Source organism: Corella eumyota, chromosome 7, assembly GCF_963082875.1.
Source record: "Corella eumyota chromosome 7, kaCorEumy4.1, whole genome shotgun sequence".
Lineage (NCBI taxonomy): Eukaryota > Metazoa > Chordata > Ascidiacea > Phlebobranchia > Corellidae > Corella > Corella eumyota.
In genome coordinates this window covers 3,176,033-3,202,225 of record NC_137496.1, presented here as the reverse complement: position 1 = coordinate 3,202,225, position 26,193 = coordinate 3,176,033, and the positions used below count along the sequence as shown (strand labels likewise).

Genomic DNA, 26,193 nt, shown 5'->3' with positions numbered 1-26,193 from the left:
AATTTAAACAGAAAACTACTACCGTCAGGTAGAGCTAAAGATTCATTTTAAAAAAGCGTGGGCTTCTTAGTTACGTTCTAGAATTAAAAGAGTAACAAAAATAGCGAATTAACGCAGATAAACTTTATTTTATCGGTAAATTAATAATAATGTTTTGTGTTAATATATAAAAATTTTAATTTTGTTATAGATTTATAAAGTTTTATTATAATAAACCGTAAAAATTAGATTAAGTTGTAAGATTGTTGGCGTTATCAGACGTTCTCCGTTGCTTTGAATTATTTTATTGTCAGAAGCTATTTTAACATTAGTTTATTATTTTTTTTTAGAAATTGCAAACTAGCAGCAATGGCAAGACGTTCTTCCTACTTTCCCCATTTTGGAACGGGTGACGATCGTCTACATAAACAATCAAACACAACCGAAATGCAAAGCCTGTTAGGAAAGTTTGGATCAGTGTCTGATAACATTCTACTTCGATCTGAAGAAATTTTGCAGGCAAATAATGCTGAAGAAAGAACATTGGTATGAATTAAATCAATGTAATTGTTAATATTCATTTTTTTGTAATAAAAGCTTTTCAAATAGTGTAAGTTATGGTTTGTTAATGTACTGGTACTTACTTGCCAGCAGTGTGTAACACTTGGCTTCACTACATGATATTCTGGGTTTGATCCCCACTTCTCTTATGTGCTATAAACTGTGATGGCTCCTGCTGAGCCAACATTTATTCAGCAGCTTAAATGTATAGCAATTTTAGTCTATAATATATCAATTTCTACCAAAGGCAACTTGAGACTGGGTTGGTAACTGACGTTACCCTATGTTAAGGTCGTAAAGTCGACCAATCTACATTGAAAAAAAATTTAATAAAAAAATTAAGAAAGAGATTAAATAAATAAAAAATTCAAGTATTACAAAGATGCTGAGTGTTTGCACAAGCCACTCTATTAGTAATTTATTTGTCTAGCACCACTTCATTAAATAACAACAAACAAACTTAAGTACCCTTATTAATCAACCTAATTTAATGTCTCTTAACTATAAAATATATTCAAGTGTCATCTGTAGTTTAATCATTGAAAAAAAATTCCTTTTTTGTAGAAAAAAATGCGGATTTTGAAATCGTATGTCGATGATTTGTCAGAACAGAACACTGTACTTGTACAAACCATTGAGGAACTAGAATCAGGGGCTAATAACAGGTTAGTTAACGAATTGTAACTGAGATATATATACTACCTCAATTTTTTAGTGGTGTTAAATTAAAATAAAAAAACAACAAAATTAGTCTGTAAATAAAAAAATTACGAGCCTATATTTGTACCTACTTTTTGGTATGCTATCTGTTGATTATAATGCTATGGTCTAATAAAAGTTATATGTTATTAATAATTCATGATAATGAATCTTTAAATGATAGGTTTGTAAGAACATATATATATATATATATATATATATATTTTTTTTTTTTATATACAAAATTGTTACTTTGCTGTAGAGTTGAACAACTTGAAGCAAGGATGGCAATTTATTTGTCAGATCGAGATGAAGCCCATCTTAAAGTCGATTGCTTGGAAACGGAAGTCAATTTGTTGAAAAAAGAAAACAGCAAACTGCAAAATCAAATAGAGGTAATAATAAACCATTTAAAGTTTGTTAAAAAATATAAATTAAAAAATGTTAATACTTATCTTGCAACATAAAAAAATACAAAAAACAATAACTTAATTAAAATAACTTAATTAAAATTAATGTTTAAGGATATAATGTATGGAGAAACAGAACACAGACAGACTTTAAAACACTCAACCAAAGCGCAAAAAGACATCCAAACTTTGCTTAAATTTATTAAAAAATCTATAGCAGACAATTCTTGGGAGGTAGGTTACATATATATACTTGATCAAGTTGCATTAAACTCTTGTAAAAATTGTTTTGGTTTTAACAACTAATTTTTAGGTTGGTGATTTGGAGTTGTCAACTGTAACTGTTAAGGATGCCATTGATATTAGTGACCTTACTTCAAAGTAAGTTGTAATTTTCATATCTCACGTTTGTATATAGCATTAATTTAATGTAGAATAATATAGTTATAATATAGTTATTGTTGGCCAATTAAATAATTTATGTTTTATTATCAACAATTTTTTAATATGTATTTTGTATCAAAATAATTTAAAATTTTAAGTACATGTGTAAGTCCTTGTTAACATGTTAATCGTGTGTGCTGTGTTGACAATACACACTTGAAAATTTTAAATTTCGTGCCACAAACCGCTAAACTCCTCCCTATTGGTCGATTACCATTATCAGTCATTATGACATCACAATCAATGAGGGCACGGATAATAGGCTTTGTCAACTTTACACAATGGTCTCTTTTGTTTACGCAACACATAGTGAATAGAAATAATTTTAATAGGCGGTTGGTGGTCTATTTTAGCCCTAATTATGGCTAACTGTAAAAATAAAACAAAACCATTTTGTGGATCTTAATTTAACATAAAAAACTGAGTATTTTACAACATTTTTTGCTACTAATTGAATATTTGGTTTGAGCAAATATCACAAACTTTTATGTGTTGTCAAGGTTTCTACGTTTACTAGCGTCTCTCTGTTAATGATTAACTATTCTACCGGCGGTTTTATTTAATTCTCGTACGAGCCTAGCACTGGTGGAATTTAATACACAATCTCTGTTGATTACTTTGTTATTTTAGCGTACCAGTTTCAAGTTTTTAATGGATTTTATTTGTTAGCTTTAAAAATATATTTGTGCCTAATCGCGAGTGATTTTATGTGTTTTGGAGAAATTAAAAGGCCTTGGAATTTAATAACAGCTGATTGATGATAAGCTGTTGATAAGCAAATATTGTTTTATAAGATCGTTATAACTTTAAACGGTTGTTAAAAAAGCTAAATTTAAATTTTTTAAGTTAATTGGGCTTAATTGAATTTGTTTTTTAAGCAGCAAGAAAGAGAATAATGTTGGAGACAAGATAAGGTATTTAGAAGTTAGTTTAAATGAAAAAGACCTAATTATATCTAAACTACAAAAAGAAATCAAGAAATTGGATGACAAAAATTCAACAGATAGTGTAAGGCTATATAGATTAATATTTTTTTAAACATACAAACCTTTAATAAAAAATTGGAGGTAAATCTATTTTAATTTTTTTGGCATACCAGTATTACTAACAATACTATAAAATAAACTAACCTTACAATATTGTAATTTTTAAATTTTAGAACTCACCTTCTTTAACAACCAACGATAACAAAATGGATGTCAATGAACTCAAGATAATGAGGCTGCAGTCCGACCTACGCATGGCCGACCAAGCACGACAGGACGCAATGAATGAGGTTCACTAAAAAATATAAGAAAATATTTTGTTACGCTTAAAATCAAATATAATTACTACTTCAACATAAAGTAAAAAATGTATTTCATACTTGTGAATTATTTCATTAAAATATAAATAAAGTATTTATTTTTTTAGCTTGCAGCTAGAGATGCAAGGTTAGAGCAAGTTAGAGAAACAGTAACTGGATTAAGAGATGAGCTTGACCTAAGGGATGCAGAGGTTTGTGCCAAATTTTTAGAGTTTAAGTTGCTATTAATGGTTTTTGTTTAATTCCCATTGCCTTCAAAGCATTTTGATTTTTATTAACTAATTATCAAACTGAAATAAGCTAGTTAAAAATATTTATTTTAGAAATTCATTTTTTTTATATATGTGTTTAGAAAGCTGATCTGGAAGAAGCAATGGAGCTTCTTGAAGCCAAGCTCCAGGAGGACTCTAGGGATGCCCGGAACTCTGATGAGGAGATGAGACAGATGAGAAGGGAGGCAAATATTCTTCACGAGCGCAATGTCAAGTGTGTTGAAGATGTAAGTGTTGTCAACTTTTATTTAAAATACTTTACCAACAAAATCATGGGTTTTTGTGAGGTTGTCAGACTTTGGGTCTGTGGGTTGCGGGTTCGAATCCTGCTGGGCGATCACACTTAGTACATTATATTTTTTTCTTTTTAAACTAATCTTTGTATTATTTTATACTTTAGATATCTCACTATGAAAGGTTGGTCCACACTCTTAAACAACAACTGTTTGAAGAAAGAAATAATAGACAACGCTCATCTGAGGAGGTAGACATATAAGAAATGAGTTTTTATCAGAAAAAAATTTAAAATTTAGGATTTTTTTCTAGATAATGTTTAAAACATATTTGTTTGATTAATTTTTTTGGCTTAGTTTGAGATGCTTCAAACTCGAATGGAGGAAGGTCATACAGAAACACGAGATTATCAAGATCAACTTAAAAGAGAAGTAATTGCATTAAGCTTACCTGTAAACTTCTCTTTACAATAACATTTAAACATATGGGTTTATACAAAAAATAATTTTAAAAAAAAGACAATATCATAAGGCAAGGTATTAGGGTCATTTTAACTAAAACATTTTATTTCGTAAATAAGTATTTAAAATGAATATTGCATATTTAAGTTGAACTATTTTTGTGTTAAAAGTTAATGAAACGGGAAGAAAATTTGAGCAAAATAATGAGAGAAAATTCAATCACCAAAGAAAAAAATGAAAATTTATCGACAGAGGTAAAATTTAAAAAATATTTTACAAGTGTAAATTGGCATGCATTCACTATGCTTAAGTAATGTAATTAATACTCTTGTTTTCTTTTTTACTTTACACATTACCAAGTGTTTATTTAAATTTAAAGCTAGCAGCATTACAAACAGCTCACACTAAACTATCAGATGAGTTTAAAACACAAGCTAGTGGCTTGAGACAATCCAAAGAGGAAGCCTTTGAAAAAGAAAAAATATTGAATACTGTGAACAGAGAATATCAACAAAATAAAGAAGAAGTAACTTAAATTATTTTTCAGAATTAATTCTAGCCTTTGTAAATTGTTTTGGTCTTAAATGGTTGTTAATGTTTTCTTGTTTTTAAAATTTTGTTTAACTTGAATGTCAATGTTTTCAAATATTTTAAGCTAATAAACTGTGAAGAGCAAATTAAACATCTTGAAGGTGAACTACAAACTTCAAAAGAACAACAAAAACAAACTATGAAACAGGTAATGAAACTTTTCGAAATTATCTTTGCATATTCTTGAGTATTTATATTAGGCATAAACTATCTTTTCGGTCAATCTTGAATTTTAAAAAAATATTTTCTCTTTCCTTTTTCAGGTTGAACGACTGACAGAAAGTCTTCATCAGATTCAGGACTCTTTCAAAGAGACGAGAGATGCTCTTTCTTCTGAGGTAAATGAGAGGCAGGACTCTCTTTCCCATGCCAAGCAAGATCTGGAGAAGTTGCAGCAGGAACATGAAAAAAATCTCATTAAGGTAAAAAATAAAAAAATTCAATTTTTTAAAATAACCTTTTGTTTACATTTTTTTAAACATGTTTTAATTTTTTTTTTAGGTTGTGGACCAGACTACAGAACTTGACAAATTAAGAATTGAAAGGGATCAACTTGAAAGTGAAAATGGAAATCTGAAGAATAATTTGAATGTTGTTAGTTCAGAACTTGGAGAAACTAAAACCAAACTTCATGAAGAAGTGATGACAGTAAGTGCTTAAAAATTTTTTGGTCAATTTCTTATGTAAAATTAATTATCATGTGAAGATAAAATGGTTCTTTTTTTATTTTGAAGTAATTGCCTTGAACTATTTTAAAATTAAACTAAATTTTACAGAATGGGAATATTTCAGAAAAATTGGAAATGTTGCAATTGTCATCAAATGGTAAACAAAGAGATTTGGAATATGAGGTATTTCAAATTTATAATTTTTATTAATTTTTTTATTGTCAATGCTAATTATACATCTTATACATAAACTAAAATATTTCTTAAAAATACTTGTTTTTATTGGCATGAAGTTAATTATTATTTTGGAAATATATTGTTTTAAATGGTTTAATATTTTTAAATAAATCTAAATTTTGTTATTTTAACTAGGTTAAAGAGTTGAAATTAAAAGCTGATGCTGCTACTTTAGATTTAAATGATTACAAAAATAAGTCAGAATTGTTGACAGAAAAGGTTTGTAGAATATTTAAGCTAACGAAATAAAACAAACATTTTTTATACATTTTTAATAACAAAATCACTTTCAATTTAACAAAACTAATCTATTTTAAATAGTTGAGAAATGCTGAAGAAAAAGTAAACTCAACTGCAAAGTTGAACTCTGAACTTTCAGAAAGGTCAAGGTTAAATGAAGATGAAAACAAACAAATTAAATCGGACATTCAAAAAATCGAAAAGGAAGCAAAGAAATTACAAGAAAATGTAAGGTTTTTTTATCTTTAAATTATTTTTTAATGTAAAATTTGGGGAGCAAAATTATGGTATGAAGGAGGACAGCCTGAAATGTTTTTACACATAGCAGAACAATTTACTCAAAATATTTATTAAAAGATACACATACACACTTAACATTTAATAATTTCAACTTTTTTAAGTTAAATTTACATTTTAGTTTATATTAGGGTGACAATATTGGTTTAGATAAAGATTTTAAAATATCACTAATTAAAACTGAGTTTAAAAAAACATTACACAATTACCTGTCATCAATTCTTTATAGTTCACAAATACATCCTTATATTTCAAAGTATTTATTTATTTAACCTAATCTATGATATCTTACTAAAAACTACATCAATTAACATTTCAACTCCTAAAAAGATAACCTGCTTGCTTAACTAATGCCTAAGTTATGATATCCAACATAAATCATAATCCAATTGCCTTTATGTTTTACGTGTGTGGTTTTAAACATATGTAAACTAATATGACATGATTCTCAACCGCTATATGCCTTTTTATCAATTACAATACTGCTAAAACAACTTTGGTCCCGTGTTGTACAAAGCTGTTCTATTGTGTTGTACACCACTAATCTCAAATGTCAATCAAGTGCCCTTAACGAAAGTGTTCGAACTATTTATTGCCTGAATTTTCTTCTGAAAGAAAGTCAAGAGATTTAAGTTGAGCCACTTGATATTTTCAATTTTTAACTGGATTTTTTTTTGAATTTTCCGAATTTTTTTTGAGTTTGGATTGGAGTTATATTGTCATCAGATTTGAGCATAATATATTTTGTTATGAAAGAGCAATTGTTTTACTATTTGGAAGCGAAGCGTGATACAGACAAAAGAATTGATTTTTAAACATATCAATGTTTACAAGTTCAGTTTTAGTAGATATTTAAATTTGGATTACACACAGTGTAAGTAATTTTATTAGTAAAATTTATTGTTAAATAAATTATAGTGTAGTGTAGACAAAGGTGTAAGTAATCTTTCAATTGGTATAAAAAAATATATAGTTTTTTTAGTTGACAGTTAAGATTGAATTTTTAGGAGGTTAAGTTCATATTAGTTTTAAATAAATGTTTTTAGTTAGTTTAAAATTAATTTTTTGTGAACTTATCAAAAGATTTATTTCTGTATAAAAGTAGTCAAATAAGGCAATTAAGTTTAAACATTTATATACACAAGCATCTTACTAATTTTTTTGTTATTTCAAAGTCAATAGAAACACAAATATGGCATAAGCAGAATGCAGGCATTTTATTTATTAAGAAAGACAAAAAACTATGCAATTATTTAACACCATGTCTTATATGGAAGAAAATTGTGAAGCTCAGTTATTATTAAAGATTCGTCAACTACTTTTCCAGGTAACTAGTTTTTTATTAACTTTTAAACCTTTAAAAAGGATAATTGCTTATGACTTGAGGATTGTATACAATTATTTTTTTTGTATATATCTTCATCCTCGATGTGCAAAAGTCGAATGCCCAACTTGAACATAGAGTTACATCAGTTACTCCGACCCAGTCTCGAGTTGCCTGTGGCAGTTTGGGATATTATATAGATTATAATTGCCCGATAATTATTCTGCTGATTAATTGCTGGCTTAGCAGTAGTTCACACCGTTTATAGCGCCTTACTCAAGGGCGTTACGGCATGAGGTCAGTGGGGATTGAACCCACGACCTTATGTGTCGTGTAGCAAGTGTTCTTACCACTACACCACGCTGCCGGTTAATGTATTGGTAAGTTTAATTTATATTTTATTTGTTAAATTATTTAAAATAAATAATTACGATGTGAAACAATCTCATGATAGTAGTGCCATAGTATTCTAAGATAAAAGCTTTCTCTACTACAAAAGACCGGTAACATTATCCACAATAGAAAGTACATGTTATCATAACAAATGCTTCAACACACATCAATACCTGGTGTACATTGTTAAGCCCACAAGCTACATAGCCATCCAAGCATAGAGTTCATTCATAGCTGGAGAGCCAATAGTTTTCTTTACAATCCAAACACATAACATCAACTGTTACTCGGAGGCAATTTTAAATTCAGTTTTTTGTGACATAGAATTGAGAATAGGATTTGGAAATTTAATTAATATTACAGTTTGTTGTAGGGGGTATATTGTTTAAAAAGACAATTTTAGGAATATTGTTTATTTATTTAGCTAGATTTTGTATAAGATATGTTTTAGAAAAGTATTGTAACAAATTAATTAGGAATTCGTTTAATTTCTAGAATTTGTAAAGAAATTGAGAATTTTTTTATATTTTTCACGTTTATGCAGCATAATACGTTAACATAATGGAGGGCAGTCTAAGTCTTTCTTCATTAAACAGTTCATTTACCAAGAAAGACTTAAATTATGCTCAACACACAAAAAGTTTAAGTCTGATCAATGATTCCTCATTAAAAAAGTATTATAGTAATCAAACTTATTTGGATAAGGAACCTGACTTCTCACGAGACTTTAATGATAAGGTTTTGCCCAGAATTTTTATGATCACAATTAATTTAATAATAAAATATTAAATCATTACTAATATTGAAAAAATTCCAAATGCCCTTGTTAAAATGAAATTTTTAAAACAAGTTAATCTATTTTAAAATGTTAAACATCTTAAAAGAAAATGTTGGTGCAATGTTTTGAAACTTTTAACCAACATCTTTTGGTCATTTTTTACTGTTTACATTTACTTCCAAAATTAATTTTAAACTTTATTTTGGATGTTATTTTTAGATTGCTCGCAGAGATAAAACAATCTCAGATTTGGAGAAGAGCAAAGAAGACTTAAGGAGAAGTTATGAAGAGGAAAAGGAGGAAGTTGGGAAGTTGCAAGCTAGAATGCAGGTAAACGATTTTTTCCACATTTTCTGTTATTACAATCATGATCTTAACACATTATTAATCGACGTTTATTTATTTTATTAAACTGCTGATTGTTGTTTTAATGTTTGCAATATTTTAAGGCTTACCAAATCACCTCGAAAAGTGAACAAGAAGTATTAAACAGTGAGGTTGCTAGAAAAGATGAAGCGGTTAATCGCTTCAAACTGAAACAAGTTTCTTTGGACGATAAAAATCAACAACTAGAAAATAAAGTAACCATTATTTTATTAAGATATATTTATTTGATTTATTCTAATTCTTGTCTTTATGGATGTATTAAATTACTGTTAAGGATTAAAAAATTAGGTTTTTTATTGCAAGTGGCATATGTTAATTTTTATTTTGCTCTTGTAATTTTTTTTTATTATTTTCTTTCAGATTGATGCTATGCAAACCAAAAACAAGCAACTGCAGCAACAGAATACGACTGCACTTCGTGAGATAGAGGCTAGAGATGACTCCATCAGACAACTTCAAGGCAGAATAAACGAAATTCAGAAAATGCATTCCAATGCAGCTGAAGAGGCAAGTGTGATTTATCAAATTTTTTGAAAAGCTTGTGGATGAATTTTCTAAAAATATTATTTTTTTTGTTTATATCTTTATCCTCGATGTGGAAAGGTTGAATGCGCGACCTAAACATAGAGTAAAATCGGTTACTCTGACCCAGTCTTGAGTTGCTTTTACCAGTTTGAGATATTATATAGATTATAATTGTCTGGTAATTATGCTGCTGATTAAGTGCTGGCACAGCAGGAGTTTATAGCACCTTACTCAAGGGCGCTACAGCATGAGAGTAGTGGGGATTGAACCCACAACCTCATGTGGGGTGAAGCAAGTGATCTTACCACTACACCACGCTGCCAGATACCACTACACCACCCATTATGTTTATCTATCTCGTCTAACATTTACATTTTTAATTTTAGGTTGCCCATCATAAAGAGGTTGTGGACCACATGAAAAGGGAAGCAAACAGATTTCAGGAACAAGCTCAACTTGCTGAAAAGTCTAAGCTGGTGACTGAAAGAAAAACAGAGGCACTTAAGGAAGATATTTGTAAGTAATTGTAAAGTTAATCAGGAGCATCATTATATTTGGTAATGTTATATATTAACCAAAAGTACTTATAGTTTTTTAAGTAATGGGATGCAGGATAGCATTTTTGTACATAAAACGTAAAAATCCTAATGCTTACACCTTCTTTTGCTTTAGTGACTTTTCAAGGCCAACAAAGAGAGTTGTTGAAGAGACTTGCAAGTAGGGATGACATGCTCCACAAAGTAACTATAGAGGCAACTAAGCTAAAGGAAAAATACAGACTTGCAAGCTCACAGGTTAAATTAAAACATTTTTATGTAAAATTTTAATGTGTAACTGTTGTTTATTGGAGGTTTTTGTTTTTTTAGAGTGGTCAAAATGGTGAAACAATTCGAATGCTTGAAGATGAACTTGCTAAAACAAGAGTTGATTTAAGTGAAACTAACAGAACTAATAAAGATGATGTAAGTTTTATACAATCTTAAATTAGTTTTTAATATCTTCAAAAATTTAAATGTTTTATTTACCGCTTAAGTTCGAATTTAGCATCAAACTTTGTAAAAGTAAATATAAAATTTATTAAATAGTAATTTAAACTCTAAAAATTTTTTTTTTATATGTAGGCTTCTAAACTAGAAAGAAAAGTAATGGAGCAACAGCACAACATAGAAGAACAACAACACAAATATCAAGCCTGCTACCAGCAGTTAATTCAACAGGAAGCTGAACTTGCAAAAATTAAAGAGGATAACGAGAAACAAATCGAAAAGGCACAAGAATCTGCTAAAGAGCTGTCAAAGTCAGTTAGGATTTTGTTTAACGAGTCAAATTAGTTGTAAGACAATTTAAATATTTATAGGGCGTGTTAAATCAACCTGAAAACCACTTATCCTGTAGATAATTCAATCCTTTTTAAAAAGAACAGGTTGTTAAGCTGGTTTAACGGTTTTTGTATCAATCTATAATTGAATTTTAGATTACGAGCCTACAAACATAAGACTGAACTTGATGTCACTGTTTTGGGTGAAAAACACAAAACAGCTCAAGAAGAAGTAAGATGTTACCATAATCTAATTTGCAGTGACTTAAAATCTAGTTTAATACAACTTATATATATTGCCAACAATAATTTTAAGTTTCTTATATTGTATTTCTGTTGTTTTTAGATTATTGAACTTGTACATTGTTTTTTAGACATTTTACTACTAAATCTTAAACTTTTTTATCGATTTTAGGTTTCAGATCGTGATCAGAAAATCATGAAACTAGTAACAGAGTTAAACACAATGACGGAGCAATACAAAGGAACTTGTGAAGAAAACCAGATGCATACTGATGAGATTAACAGGCTGAACCACAAATCTAAACAACTTAATAATGACCTGAAGGAATGCAGAGAAAATATTGAAGAGCTTGACAATCAGGTAAAGTTGTAATTTTATTTTTTTGTATATAAATTTATCCTCGATGTGGAAAGGTTAAATGTGCGACCTAAACATAGAGTAATATTAGTTACTCTGAGTCAGTCTCGAGTTGCCTGTGGCAGTTTGGGATATTATAGATTGTAATTGGCCAATGATATTCTGCTGATTAAGTGCTGGCTTGTCAGGAGTTCGTATCGCTTATAACACTTTAATCAAGGGCGCTACAGCATAAGATCACTAGGAATCAAACCCAGGACCTTGTGTATGGTAGGAGAGTGTTTTGACCACTAGACCACGCTCATTTTAAATAACACTGATGGGGAACTTATTAAAACTGGTGTTTAACAATTAATAAAAATTATTATACAATAATTCTAGATTAAAAATGAGAAATCAAACTCCCAAAATTTAAAGCAAAAACATGATCAATGTGAGCAAGAGTTTAGAGTTACCTCAAAGTCAAATCAACATCTGCAAGAAGAACTTGACGCTGTCAGAAAAGATTCAAGATTAGGATTGTCATCTGCTAACCAAGAATCTAACAGGTATAGTTGCTGTGGTTGCCAGTCAATTTGTAGTCAGGTCAATGCGCCCAAGGCCTTCCGTACTTGCGTTCAAGTGCATCCATACTCGCATTACGTAATCCTGCAAGGAGAAAAACTCTGCCGAGAAAATCGTAATTTCTGTTGTTTCGAGTACGGATTGACTTGGTTGCATCAACCCGAATATGGATCGACTGGCAACCCTTGCTGTTTACTATATCAAGTCATTGGTTGTGTTATAAAAGTATGTTTGCAATGTCTTTATGCTTTGTAATTTAACACAAGATGTATTAAAAATTTTTAGGTTACGCCAGGAATTGGTTCAACTACAAGCCCAGTACAAAGAGCTGAAACAAGACAGAGATGAGTTAAAACAACAAGTCAGAAAACTGCAAAGCAATCTTGATCAGACCAACAGAAATCAACAGGAACTGCTGAATGAAGTACAAGTTTATTTTGTATATATTATTATTCTCGATGTGGAAAGGTTGACTTTACTACCTAAATACAGAGTAATGTTTGTTACCCTCACCCAGTCTCGTGTTGCCTTTAGCAGTTTGGGATATTATAGATTATAACTGCCAGATAATTATGCTGCTGATTAAGTGCTGGCTCAGCAGGAGTTCATACCGTTTATAGCACCTTACTGAAAGGCGTTACAGCATAAAAGCAGTGGGAATTGAACCCACGACCTCATGGTGGTGAAGCAAGTGTTCTTACCACTACACCACGCTGCCTGGTTAGTTATTGCAACTGTTTCTAAAATTAACATATTAGTAAAATATTATTTAAAGATATTTTGTCCTGATCACTTTTTATTAATGTATTTTTGTCAGTTAAACAAATGTGAAGAAAATTTGCAAACTCAGTTGGACGAGTTAACTACACTAAAACGAAACAAATCAAAACACGAAGATGAAATCGACAACATGAAAACTCAACTTGATACAGCAAACACTCAACTCAACAATGTAAATCATGTAGAAAAACATAATTTTGAAATTCATGCCTTCATTAGGTTTACCCTGTAATTATCATGTAGAAACGCTTGCAAATTTATGTTAAAACTTTATTCATATTTTTTATAAATTTTTGCTGTAGAACGCATTTAAATTATAATTTTGTACAATTTATCATTTAAATTTCAAACGAGCAATCATTTCAATAATTTGCAGACACGAAAACAATATGAGGAAGCATTAGAGCGATTAAATGCTACACAAAATAATTTACAAACTATTGATAATCAACTTGAAATAGTTACATCTGAGGTAAGGATTTGGTTCAATTTATAAATTTACAAACATGTAATTTTAATCACATCCAATTATATCTAAGATGCACAATTTTTTCACAAAATTTTCAAGAAAGTTTTTTTTTGCAGGTATCCAAGAAAGATGAATTGATTGACAGCTTGAGCAGCGAACTAACACAAGCTCAAGATAACTTAGCTGAACGTGGACAACAGGTAATTAATTTTTAGAAGAAATACCCTTGTAAATCGTACCTACAATTGCGTTGACATTGCAGCAAAAAAATTTGCCTAAGACTTGCACTTTAAAAAAAATAAATTATCTGGCACTGAATTTATTTATTTTAACTTGGTTATTAACTCTCACATTATTGTTAAAACTGACATGATTCATAGATTACAACATGTGAAGATGTGATAGAGGAGCTGACTCACGAGCTCACAAAAACTCAAGAAGAACTCAAAGTCAACAAACATCGAGTTGAAACAATGAGGGATGAAAACGACATTTTGTCGCAAAGGTTGTTGGAGAAACAACAAGAGGTAAGTTAATAATAGTTGTTATATTCTGTAAGTTTTACTTCCCAGATCAGAAAATTTAAAACATGATATATTTGTTGTATTTTAGATTTCAAAAGTTGATGAGAAAGCACATCAACTAAAAAATGACTTGGAGGATTTTAAGTCTACCCACTCACATAGTAATGATGATTTTAATGAAAGACAAGATCATGTTCTAAGGTTGGTTTTAGAATTTAGCTATTTTATTTTTTTATGACGTTTTGTTTAATTTTTTATATTTGTATTGTAGATTGGAAAGAGAACTTTCAGATTTCCGTGGCAATTTAGCTGAAGAAAAGCATGATGCTGAAAACGTCCACAAGTTACTGCAAAATGCTCAGGAAGAAATTAGTGACCTGAAAAAAGCAGAGGCAGAATATGAAAAAGAGGTAAAACAATGCAACAAAAATATATTTTTAGAAAAAGTTATATTCATAAACAAAAATAAAAATTTAGCTTCAAGATTTGGAAGCTGAGCTTAAGAAAGCAGAGAGGAAGTTGGATGAGGCGGAAGACATGAAATTGGTTGCAGTGGAGCAGGAGAGGGCAAGACTTGCATCCACCTCTCGACAACTTGAGTTTGAAAAACAATCAAGTGAAGGCTACAGGGAGGTTTGTGTTATATTAAATTACAAATCTGTTAAAAGGCACTTGGCATCACTACACAAAGTCTGAGGTTTAAATCCCACTGGTTCCATGTTGCATTGGGTACCAACTTCTGTCTGGCCTAGAAATTATAATTTGTTTTTAATTTAATCACCTTGAACGACAATTTTTTTAAATTTTAGGAGATAAATCAAAGAGATATGTTGCTCAACAAATTGAAAATGGACCTGGCTGGTTGTCATGACAATGTCATCCAAAAAGGTCAGGAAATCGATCAGCTTGAGGGAACTTGCAATCAACTACAGGTAAAGCAAATTTGTTTTAGTTTGGAATTTTAATGTGAGAAATTTTTAACAAAATGTCAAGTTTATAAAATAATAGATAACAGCTTAACACTTTTATTTTGCTTTGCAAGATTTTTTAACTTTAAATTTAAAAGTTTTTTTATTACTTTTAAGGTCGAACTGGACAGAGCGGTGAGATGCAGAAATGACTCAGAGATAAAGGGAAGTGAACTCCGAGATCAAATGGAAGAGATGACGCAGATTCTAGAAGACACAAGAAGAAAATACAGGGACTGTGCTCAAGAGGTAAGAGAAAAACTCGTGAAATGATTATTTTTAAGTTGTTACTGTGACTATTTGTTCAAACAGTTTTAATTAGTATGGAATCATTTCTTTGTTTTTTTAGCTTGCTCGTTATGAAGAAAAAGTTTCACTTAAGGAACAAAGTTTAAGTTCCATGGGTGAGGAATTGAGTGGGAAAGTAACTGACCTTGCAAGATCAGAACAACTGAACAAAAGATTACAAGTAAGTAAACACTTTCCTTTTTTAAAAAAAAACATTAAACAGGCCAGAACTTAATATCTATATTTAACACACAACCCAAGATATTTTCAAGATCTTAACAGTAATCAACATTTCTAAAAAATAGCTTTTTATTTAAATGCAGTTATCAAACAGTTTTGTTTTAATATTGTTTTTGTTTTAAATGCAAACTTGTCTTTTAGGCTGAACTAAAGCAAATTAAAGAAAGATGTGATACGTCAGAAGATGAAGCCGGGCAGCAGTCAAGAACTTTGTCAAAACTTCGGTAAATTTATTTAAAAATATAAAAATTTTTCCTGACTATTTAACTCTGAATATAAAGTCTTTCTGTACAATGTTTATACCAATTATACTTTCATATGTTTGTGATATTATAAATTATAATTTTTGCAACACAGCCATGAGCTTGATAATTGGAAAAAAGAACACCAAGACATGGAAGAAGAAGTTTCAAAACAAAGAGAAATAATGAGAGAAAAAGATGACCAACTTGTTGACTTAAAAACTCAGTCTAGAAGCTTACAACATGAGGTAGAAATGTTTATATTTTGGTTTTATCAAGCAATTATCTTACTTTTTTTCTTCGTTAAGTGTTAAATCCCACTAAATATTTCTCTTTATTTGATAACTGTCAAGAAAAACAAAAAAATTCTAATTTAAATATGTTAAGGTCAAGACAATACAAGAAGCAGCCATGACTTTAGAACATGACTTAGAAACTGAAAGAAGGCGACATCATGAGGCTCTAGAAGATGTAAACAAGTTAAATAATGAAGTTAAAGGCCTTAATGACGAAATCAGAGATTTAGAGAAATCGAAACATGATTTACATTTAAAGGTAATTTTAAAAAAATTAATTTGAAAAAAAAAATTTTAATTTAGATTTTAAAATCATAGTCTTATATTTAGTTGAAATCTTATGATGAAAAAGTGAGTGAACTTGAAAATAATTTGAGTGGGACCCAAAGAAACTTGAGGTCTACTCAAAACGAGTTAAGTCAACTCAATGATCACTTAGCTGAGCAGGATAGAGCACTGAGTGCAGCTCACTCTCAGGAGAAAATGAAAGCAAAAGAGGTAACGTTAATTTTTTAAATATTTTTATGTAGTGGTTTAGTAGATATATTTAAAGTAAAGCTTTCTTGTTAATACTAGATTGGAAAGTATGAAGAAACACTTGGAACCATCCAAGAAGATTTGGAAGCCAGTCAACAACAATATAAAGAGTGCCACGCTAAATTACTGGATACTCAACAGAAGCTACATGATTTACAAATGCAGGTAAAAAAACAATTAGTAATTAACTATGCAGTCTTTTATTTTTCTTTTCATCTTGCAGTAACAAAAGATTTTTGAACTCTTTAAATTTTAATTATATTAGATTTCGTCGATAGAAGGTACAAAGCAAGAGTCTATGGATCAATTGGGACAGACTTCCAGGGAAAATGCGAATCTTAAAACTGAGCTGCAAAAAGCTTGGCATGATAACCAAGCTATGGCGCAAGAGGTAGCTAAAATAAATAATGTTTTGGTAAATTTCTTGGTAAATGTTTTGGTAAATTTCGCCCACAAAATATGGTACTGCAAACTTTGCTTCACTTATTTAATCCGAACTGATTTTTTTATTTTTAGATTGGAGTTTATGAGAAGAAGTTGGCTAAAATGAGAACTGAATTAAAGAAAATTGCGAAAGTAAATCGAGAAGCAGAAGATGAAGTTGCAAATTATGATAATCGTCTTCAGGTAAAACATATGATATTAAACAAACCATTTTAAATTGCTGTTGCATATTATTTATATCTTTTTTAAAATCTATTTAAGCCCTTTTTGATTAATTATTTATGTTAAAGTAACTTGTACTTTTAGGAGATATCGAGCGAATTATATGAAAATCAGGAGAAAAACAGACTTGGCATTGCAGAGATTGCCAAAAGAGAAGAGCAACTTGTTGTTCTAAAGGTACTAACAGAACCTAACAAGAGATTGTCTTCAAATTATATATCTAATAAATTTTTACATCTGATTTTATTTGATATTTTTTTAAATTTTTTTCTAAAGGTTGAATTGTCCACGCTTGAAAATAAGTATAAGAAGTGTGTAGAAGAATTACAAAACAACAGAGACCAACTTAATCATGTTTTACAAAAGCATGCTTCTGCTAACCATAAGGTAAATGATAACAAGGTATAATTTCTTTTTTTTACATTTGTTTTTGTATAAGTTTTTAATTTGCGAAGTTTAATTAAACAACCTTATTTCATGACTTTTATTTTTCACAATATATTCATGAGATACTATTGGCACGTTTATTTTTTTACAGGTGCGAATTTTTGTTAATCTGGTAGTTTTTGACATTTTCTAGATGGACCACTTAGAGAAAGAGCTGGAGGGATCAAGAGGAGATGGAAGAAGACTAAGAGAGGAGAGTGAAGCAGTTGTGGAGAATGTAAATGTTTGGGTGCAAGAACAAAAACAGAACAACGAGAGGATGGCTGAAAGGCTAAAGGAGCAAACTCGGGATTTGAGTCAACTGATGGCCGATAAGGAGTAAGTTTGTAACTTTGATTATAACCTATTTAATATGATTTATATAAACCAGGATATTACGATAAAGAGTTAGTCCAAATTTCTGACTTTAAACATTAGCAAATGATGGTGTAGTTAAGTACATAACACAAGGGGTCACTCTCACACTAACTAAAGTGCCCTTTGACTATTTACGATATTACTACTGTTTCTGTTACCTTTAGTTTAAAAACCATACAGCATTTTATATAAAAATACTTTATTTTATTAAACATTAAAATTAAATATAAAACATTTGGAAGGGGACTTGAGTGCATATTAAACATTAAATTATGGAAGGACTAACAATAAACAAATGAAAAACAATTTATTTGCCAACAATAAGCATAAAAAAGTGAATACCAACTTATGGTGACAATAAAGTTTTATTGGATTCATTTCATTGATCTTATTTTTTAAATTTCATAAAATTTTTATTTCTTTCCTGATCTTTTTCCACTCTTCCCACTTTTTTTTTCTCCTGTTGTCGAAGTTTCAGGTGTTGCCACCACGTCGTCACTTGTCTCAAGCTGTACAGTAAGAGGTGGCATTTGTTGTCCCAAGTCAGCCAGCTGTTGGTGGAATTCACTTCTGTCTTCTATAATCTAATCAAAATTTAAAATATTTTTATAGTTGATGCATCTTGGAGTATTTTTGTTCTTATATATAGATGATATTTTACCTTTTGTATTGAGTTAACAACTTCTGCATCAGCCAAAGTCGTTTCTGGCCTTGCAGCACCTGGTGCGGTGTAAACAGCTTGCACTATTTTTGTTCTTAAGCGCTCATGTTTGCTCTGAGTTTGCTCGTTTTTGACCCTGATAGCTTGTTCTGTTCGTTTCAAGTTTTCTAGTTCTGTTGTAACTTGCTGTAACTAAAGAGTAGGCAAAAATTAGTTGTCCGTTATTAAGGATTTAAAATATATTTTAGTAATCTTGTTTTAGTGTTCATAAATTTAAGTTACCTCTTCTTTAACAAGATTTCCACTTTCTAAATATTGTTTGTTTTGTCGTCCAGACCTTTTTAATTCCTTAGCTTGTTTATCAAGTTTTTCTTTTTGAGCTGCTGACAGTATTTGTAATGCATCCAATTTGTCTTGAGTCTACAATATTGTAAAATCACATTTAAGTTGTAATATTGTTAAATCCTATTAAAGTTAACGAATTTGTGTATTTTACTGGAGAATAAAAATATACATTATTCTTACTTCTATCAGTTGTTTTTCAATTGACGCAGCAACTTGTGCATGCTTTTTCTCTTCTTTAAGATTTGCAAACTTTTTTGACATCGATCTTGCCTGGTCAAGAACCTCATGGTATTCCTTTCGTGAATTTTCCAAAGTAAGGGTAAGTTTTTTGTTTTTAAATTCACGCTCGCTTACACCATGTTGTAAGGCTTGCACCAGGCCTTTGGCTAAACCTAGCTCTTTCTGTGATGTCTTGAGTTGATCTGTAAATTTAGGTTTTCATTTAACGAATGTGTTACTGAGAAAAAAATGGATTTTTTTACTTTTATAACACAAATGTTTCAAACACCTTTTAAAGTTTCAATATCTTTCTCTTTCTGTTCCAACTTGTCATTTAATTCAATGATAACTTCTTCTGCCGGCCTTCTATCTGGTATAGGTAGGTCTAAGTGTTTTCGAAACTCATCCAATTTGTCACGAGAGTTGACAAGTGAACTATCAATGCTGTTCAGTCTTCCTTCAAATCTTTCAGTTGTTTTTGCAGCACTTTCAGCCTCCTATTTAAATCATTATTATTATAATATTGAATTTTGATGAGCTTACTACCTTAACAAAGACTTGTTTTCTATTGATCAATACACTTTTTCTCTGAATAAAGATAATTTGTCACTTGTATTTACCAAGTTTGATTGATCATTATCACTAATTACACTTTCATTCTGAGACAAGTCATTGGTTGGTGAGATCACATTGGTTGAGTTAGCTTGAAACTCCATTACCATTGCTTGTCTGTTAATCTAAATAGATTAAGTTACTAACCTATTGTATTGTTTACAATTATAAATCCAGTTTTGTTAGTTTATCTTAGTTTTCAACTTTGATTACACAAAGTGCATAAGTTTACAAACCTCTAGCTTGGCAATTTGATCTCTTAATGTTGAAACAAGTCTGTCTTTACGATCACACTCTCTTTCGTACACTGCTAATCTGTTTATTTCATCCCCCATGTGTAGTAACTTTTTGTCTTTTTCTGCTATGGTGGCGTTGTTTTTAAGTTCCTAAAAAAGTTATTTAGTTTAATGTATAAAACTCTACCTTAAAAGCATTGTTTAGTACAAAGTTATGTACTTTTTACTTTATAGTCTCACTATAAAAATTTACTATACATTGATAGTATGAGTGTACTCTGTTTATACAAGTTTAGACTCACTAATATTTGTTGTTCGTTTTCAGTGACTTTACATCTTAACTCGCTAATTACTCCATCTTTTCGCCTGCTTTCTGCTTCAGCGACACCCAGTCGACATATTTCGTCTCCCATATGCAAAAGTCTTTGTTCCTTTTCTCTCAGAATCGCCACATACCTGTTAAAGTAAATTTTTGTTTGAACTTGGGTAGGGCCTGTGAGTTTAGCTGGATGGTGTCTATTGTTATGAGCTTTAAGCTAAGCTTGTGTGTAAATAGAAGACTAAGCTAGGCTATAACAGTGATTATTTTTGGTGGGTTGGTATTCTATTATTATGTATGTGTTTGTTTCAGTATTATCTTAGTGTTTGTCTTGGTATAAAAGGGATTTACTTTGTGTTTATTGATGTAAAATTTATGAATTTTTTATTTACAAAAATTAAATTACCAAGGTTCTTCATTTTCATTCCCCTCGTTTGATGCTTTACTAAAACTTGCTTCTGTCTCGAACTTTTCTATTTCAGAGTTAGCCCCCCATTCTTCTTTTGTGGTCACTTCCTCTTTTGCCACATCACTATAATCTGGTGGATTCAGGTGTGGTTCAATAGGTGATACTGGAGGGTGACCATTTGATGTCATTCTTACATTAGAAGGAAGGGACTTTGATCTCTCTGAAAGCACAAGTTGTAAAAAGGGGGGATTTTGGGGTGATAAAGGGGCTGTGTCAGGACGGAACGTTATGTTGTTGGCTACAGTAACCCCATGACTCTGTGCAGATGTCCCTCTGGGCTTAAAGTAACCTGACTCAACAGCAGTTTTGGTTTTATTTGCCGCCTGAGCTGAACCTGTTCTGTTATTTTTCCAACTGTTTTTGTGTGTATCGTCATTGGGAAAATCGTTTGTCGAAATCTCAAACTCATGTGGTATTCCTCCATGGCCAAATCTTATAACGTCACCAGTTGCTAGCTTGACAGCTCCATTTTGTATTCGATGTTCATTAACATATGTCCCATATGCTGAGTTTAGGTCAGTCAGAATGTAGCAATTTTCGTCTTTGCTTTTTTCCAAGACAGCGTGATATCGTTCAACTCTGCCGGAATCAAGTGGAATATGTGAACCGGCTTTGTTTAAGCGATCTGGTATATTTCCATCAATACCAGAACCTCTTCCTATAGAAGTAACTTCTGAGTCTAGGTAATATTGATGGCCAGGACTCTTTAAATAGCCTCTCATTTTAGTGGGTTTGGTTTTAGTCTTTTTTAAGCAAGCATCTAAAAAATACAAAAAAGTCTTTTAAAATTACAAACTTTACTATTACCACTGTCGTATAAATGGTACATTTATGTGTCCGGTACTTTCTTGGTCTTAATGCTTCATGCTTTATAAATACTAATAATGCTTTCTAATATCAAACAGCCCTTTGTTTAACCATCTTACACTCTTAAAAGTGTTTGTTCATACCATTAACAATTTACTTTTCTTAGCCCACAGATTATTTCTCCCTGATTAATTTGATCTCTTTGTTTTTCAGCTGTTGTCCTCTTTTAACATTGTATTAGGTTACACTTAAATATATCAATGACTTAATAATCTTAATCATAAAACTGGTGTGTATTAAAATTTATAAGCCTGCCCCTTTAATTACATTTATCTGTACATATACAATCTTTCAAACATATTTTTCACAGATTAATTATTTATAACGTTCTTTTTATTAAACGAAATAAAGGCAAGACTAAAAGAGACACAGCTTTAGGGCCATCACATAACTTACATTTTTATTTTCCTTAAGCTTAGCTTAGCATATTGCTATTAATTTTTAGTCCACTATTCAGGTAATACACTAGTAATAGTTCTTTAAAATTTGTGAATAACTGGGGGTGGAAAAAACATTCAAAAGTTGGCTTTGTATATGTGTTTACACAACAATTTATCAATGGAGAGCTCAAAAGATTCCTCTAGTACCAAGAAACCAAACACTGAGCCTTACATATTCAGTTTTGTTATTTAGTGAAAACACTATTGCTAGGACTATAACTGTAATAAAATCTGGCATTGTGTAATGTCTAAATATGTTTTTTAATACATTGCTTTCACAAATATCAAATTAATGAAATGGTGAGATACCCTTTTTTTAAAATTGTGTTAATTTTGCTAAAAAAGGGAATAAAATAACTTTGTAGTTTGATTGAAAAATTCTGTGTTTTAATTACTGGTGTGGTAATCCTTATTCAAATACAATTGCTAATTAATTCTGGGCTTTTCTCAGATGTAAGACTCTTACCAAAGACAATTAAGTGTTTGTTATTTCATCAATCAAAGCTTAGTGGACATTTACGTTAAAGTGCTCTTGGCTTTGTTTTAAAAAATGTGTTAGTAGTCTGGTTAAAATTTCTTCCTTTAAATACAGCAATAAAGGCTTTTTTGGGTAATTTAAACTTATTTTTAGGTAATTTAAACCATCTGCAAAATATTTCTTTCCACCACCTAATGTAAATCCTATGTTATTGTTAAAAGATTGCAAAACTAAATTATAATTTTTAATGTTCAAATATTTCTTTATTTCCTAATAAGTGTGTAGTTAAGATCTTAATATCATTTTAAGTCTTTTATTTTACTTCTAATAAAGATTAAATTAATCAATATGAATTTAAAAATACTATTTTTATATTATCTTGAATTTAAATTTACACTTTCTGAACACTAACATATTTTCTACCATGCTATAGTAATAGCCTATCATTTTTATTAAGCCTCATTTAAGTGCTATATTTGCTGTTGCTAAGTACCACTGTTCCCTATTACGCTGTGGTATAGTATGCCCACAATAGCCTGGCCCTATTCATTGTTCACCTTATAGATTTGTTTACATAAGACATTCCTACTTATATAGTGGGCAGATTTATTTTGCCGTAAGTTAAATACACATAGTTAAACCAACACTACACTGCTAAGTAAACAATGTAAAGTTCAATGTCATATTTGATTATGAGTTAAAAATTAATTACAATTTTGGTTGATTTAAATTCAAAAGTACAAATGACATATTTTATTTTAAAAAATGTTGCTATTTAAAACTCACGTTTAAATTAAATAATTTACATCATGGGCAGTTCTTGATTATTTTCTTGTTGGCTTACCCTACAATTTATGCCTATACCTACTTAAATTATCACAAATATTTAAAAAAAAATTTACATATTAATTGCTAGAAAATATTAATATTTTGTATTGTGACATCATATAAAAGACAAGAAAACTATTGTAGAAAGCCTAACAATATTTTTCAAGTTTTACTTTTAAAAACAAAGTTAATTAAATATCAAAATTTTTTTGCAGCATTTTGATTATAGTTTCTTCTTAAAAACGTTCATATTTAAAAAAAAGTTAATATGCAAATTAATAAGATATATTGATAATGGTTAGCTGGACTCTTTTATTATCTTCTTATTATTTAAAATTTGATCTGAAATTTAAGATTTTTAAAACATTTCTATTTTTAGGCGACTTCAGTCATCGAACAACAAACTTCGAAATGATATTGACAAGTTACGGCAAGCTGATGGTAACTACAGAATAGAATCAGACAAATCTAAATCTTTAGAAAGACATTCCAGTGAACAACAGGCAAGTACTGCTACACATAAAATCTTAAGTTCGTTTCCCACTGCTTCCATGTTACAGTGTTAAAAACTAAAACTACATAAAGATTAAAGAAAAGAAAGCTAGTATCAAAATTTAAAAAAATATTTTTATGGAAAAATTGTTTATTTTTTTTAGAGTTTGATTAAACAACTTCGCAAGCGCTTGGAAGGGATAGAAAGAGAACAAGAAGTTACCTTGGCTGAGAAAAATGCATCTTTGGATGATCTTCATCGAAGATTAAAACAGAATGTTGAGGCTATCCAGCAACTAAATCATCAGGTTAAAAATTCATAAACTTTTATTTTTTAATTTTGATTATTGACATTCTGTTTAAATAAACTTGATTTTGAAGTTAAACAACATGAGCAAAGAAAATATGAGGCAAAGACAACTAGTTGAACAAGAAATATCGGCAAGAAAGAATTTAGAAATACAACTAGATGCCAAGGAACAATCTCTGATGGGATTAAGGGCTCAACTAGAGGTAAATTTTAGGGCTCTATATTTGTATAGGGTCACATCATGTATTGATGTAAAACAATTAATGGTGTTAAATACTACCAAAGCATGTCAAGATTGGATGGCTTGTCGGTCTTTTCACATTAAAAATTAGCTATATATAAAATAAAAACTTAATAATAAACAAATGTTATTTTGTAACTATATTTTTTTTTGTTAACGTTCAGGCAAGGTCTTTGGCTTCTCCAAGACGTTCACAAAACCAAAGTTTAAGATCAAGAGATCAGGTAACTTGTGAATGTTGATCCTAATGCTTTAGACTTAATGTTAATTATCTTCCATGAATAGTTTTTTAACATCGTCCAATGTTTCTTCAATTGCATAAAAAAGTAACTTACATGTTAACTTTAACATGTAATGTGCATAAAGGCTTTCTTTTATTCAAGTAGATTTTTTTCTTTGCATGCTTTATTTGGAAAGTAATCTTGTAGCACTTTGTGATTTGCATGTAATTTAATTTGTTAGGCTACATCTGCGGCAATGGAGGATGCCATAATTAACTCGGGACTAAAAAGTCCAGAAAAAATGGACAAAAATTATTGGGTGCAAAGAGTAGGCGAGGTAATGGTTAAAAAACTTTTATGAAGATTTCTATTAGCATAAAATTGCAGTATTGCACCAAAAAAGGGCTATTTACTATCGATTTATCATAGCTAAAACATAAATAAAAGATTTGCTCTGATTCAATACAATACCTTTATAAACTTGCCATTGTCGTGCTGGTATATCTAATCATTGCATGTTTGTTTAATTCATCTATTCCATTGCTTGCTTAGTTATCACTTCAACTGCAACAGAGCAGTGAATATTGGTCAGATAAGGTTCGGGATTTATCGTTAAGATTGGATGATTCTAGACTAGATTCTTCGTTTAAAGTAATTTAGATTCTGTATGCTTTGAGGTCTTAGATACATTCATTATACTAACATAGCATTTTTTGTAGAAAATTATTAGATTTAATTTGAGATTTTAAATATTTTATGTTTTGCTTGTTTGTGTGTTAATTGGCCAGTTTTAAGAATGCGGCAACTTGCCTTTGCCGGTTGCCAAACACTAGATCCTACTAACCGAATATACTACTAAATAAAAACATCAAACTACTTTTAAATATAAATTATCTTTTTTTAGTTTTAACTCCAAGAGATCAACATGACCTAGATTTTCGTCTTATTTAAATAAGGATCAATTCCTAATAAAATACAAACGTAAAAGTTTAATTGGTTACCTCAACGATTGGTACAAATTTTGGCTGCTCTAATGTTTTATGCATTGTAATTTTCTTGAATATTTTTGAGCAATGTAATTTAAATAGAGTTATATGCATTTTGTAAAATCGAATCTTCAATAGTATTATTTTAAAATTATTTTTTACTATATTTTTATAAGAAAAATTATGTGTGTTATTTTAGATTATCATATATATTATTTTTATACGTATTTTTCAGAATAAAGATTTATTTATAGACGTTTATCATATTTGATTTGGTGTTGTAGTTATAGAAAGGCATATCTAAAGGTATAGGGGGTATGTATTTAGGTGACGTTTTATTCTAAAATTTGATTGTAAATACGTAGT

At 30.0% G+C, this 26,193-nt stretch overlaps 2 protein-coding genes across 4 annotated transcripts; one reads left to right on the top strand and one right to left on the bottom strand.

Moving 5' to 3' along the window:
* The first annotated feature begins 464 nt into the window (after nucleotides 1-464).
* On the top strand, nucleotides 465-25,943 carry LOC145760582 (uncharacterized). 3 transcript variants are annotated; one of them, XM_082574501.1, is made up of 57 exons: nucleotides 465-525; nucleotides 1,105-1,205; nucleotides 1,502-1,634; nucleotides 1,764-1,883; nucleotides 1,963-2,030; nucleotides 2,975-3,101; nucleotides 3,253-3,369; nucleotides 3,507-3,590; nucleotides 3,752-3,898; nucleotides 4,072-4,155; nucleotides 4,262-4,336; nucleotides 4,537-4,620; nucleotides 4,746-4,892; nucleotides 5,022-5,105; nucleotides 5,221-5,379; nucleotides 5,459-5,605; nucleotides 5,734-5,808; nucleotides 5,998-6,081; nucleotides 6,184-6,330; nucleotides 9,114-9,224; nucleotides 9,344-9,475; nucleotides 9,642-9,788; nucleotides 10,193-10,322; nucleotides 10,479-10,600; nucleotides 10,673-10,768; nucleotides 10,928-11,103; nucleotides 11,281-11,356; nucleotides 11,540-11,728; nucleotides 12,107-12,273; nucleotides 12,575-12,713; nucleotides 13,107-13,241; nucleotides 13,446-13,541; nucleotides 13,655-13,738; nucleotides 13,919-14,065; nucleotides 14,151-14,263; nucleotides 14,334-14,472; nucleotides 14,540-14,695; nucleotides 14,872-14,994; nucleotides 15,148-15,279; nucleotides 15,380-15,499; nucleotides 15,700-15,782; nucleotides 15,916-16,048; nucleotides 16,188-16,355; nucleotides 16,427-16,594; nucleotides 16,673-16,798; nucleotides 16,899-17,024; nucleotides 17,150-17,260; nucleotides 17,384-17,476; nucleotides 17,576-17,686; nucleotides 17,880-18,064; nucleotides 23,957-24,080; nucleotides 24,234-24,377; nucleotides 24,451-24,582; nucleotides 24,785-24,844; nucleotides 25,083-25,178; nucleotides 25,394-25,492; nucleotides 25,746-25,943. In XM_082574501.1, exons 2-57 carry the CDS (start codon nucleotides 1,111-1,113, stop codon nucleotides 25,749-25,751), a joined length of 6,672 nt encoding a protein of 2,223 aa, XP_082430627.1. In that variant the 5' UTR covers nucleotides 465-525; nucleotides 1,105-1,110; the 3' UTR covers nucleotides 25,752-25,943. The 3 variants fall into 3 exon arrangements, with proteins under 3 accessions (XP_082430627.1, XP_082430626.1, XP_082430628.1); XM_082574500.1 differs by having other exon boundaries at nucleotides 2,972-3,101; XM_082574502.1 differs by lacking the exons at nucleotides 25,083-25,178; nucleotides 25,394-25,492 and having other exon boundaries at nucleotides 2,972-3,101.
* Nucleotides 18,351-21,717, bottom strand: LOC145759490 (coiled-coil domain-containing protein 27-like). The gene is made up of 9 exons (XM_082573328.1): nucleotides 20,902-21,717; nucleotides 20,479-20,632; nucleotides 20,177-20,326; nucleotides 19,949-20,065; nucleotides 19,618-19,825; nucleotides 19,290-19,531; nucleotides 19,047-19,184; nucleotides 18,765-18,956; nucleotides 18,351-18,687 (listed from the first exon to the last, which is right to left on the bottom strand). Exons 1-9 carry the CDS (start codon nucleotides 21,684-21,686, stop codon nucleotides 18,517-18,519), a joined length of 2,157 nt encoding a protein of 718 aa, XP_082429454.1. The 5' UTR covers nucleotides 21,687-21,717; the 3' UTR covers nucleotides 18,351-18,516.
* Nucleotides 25,944-26,193: the final 250 nt, after the last annotated feature.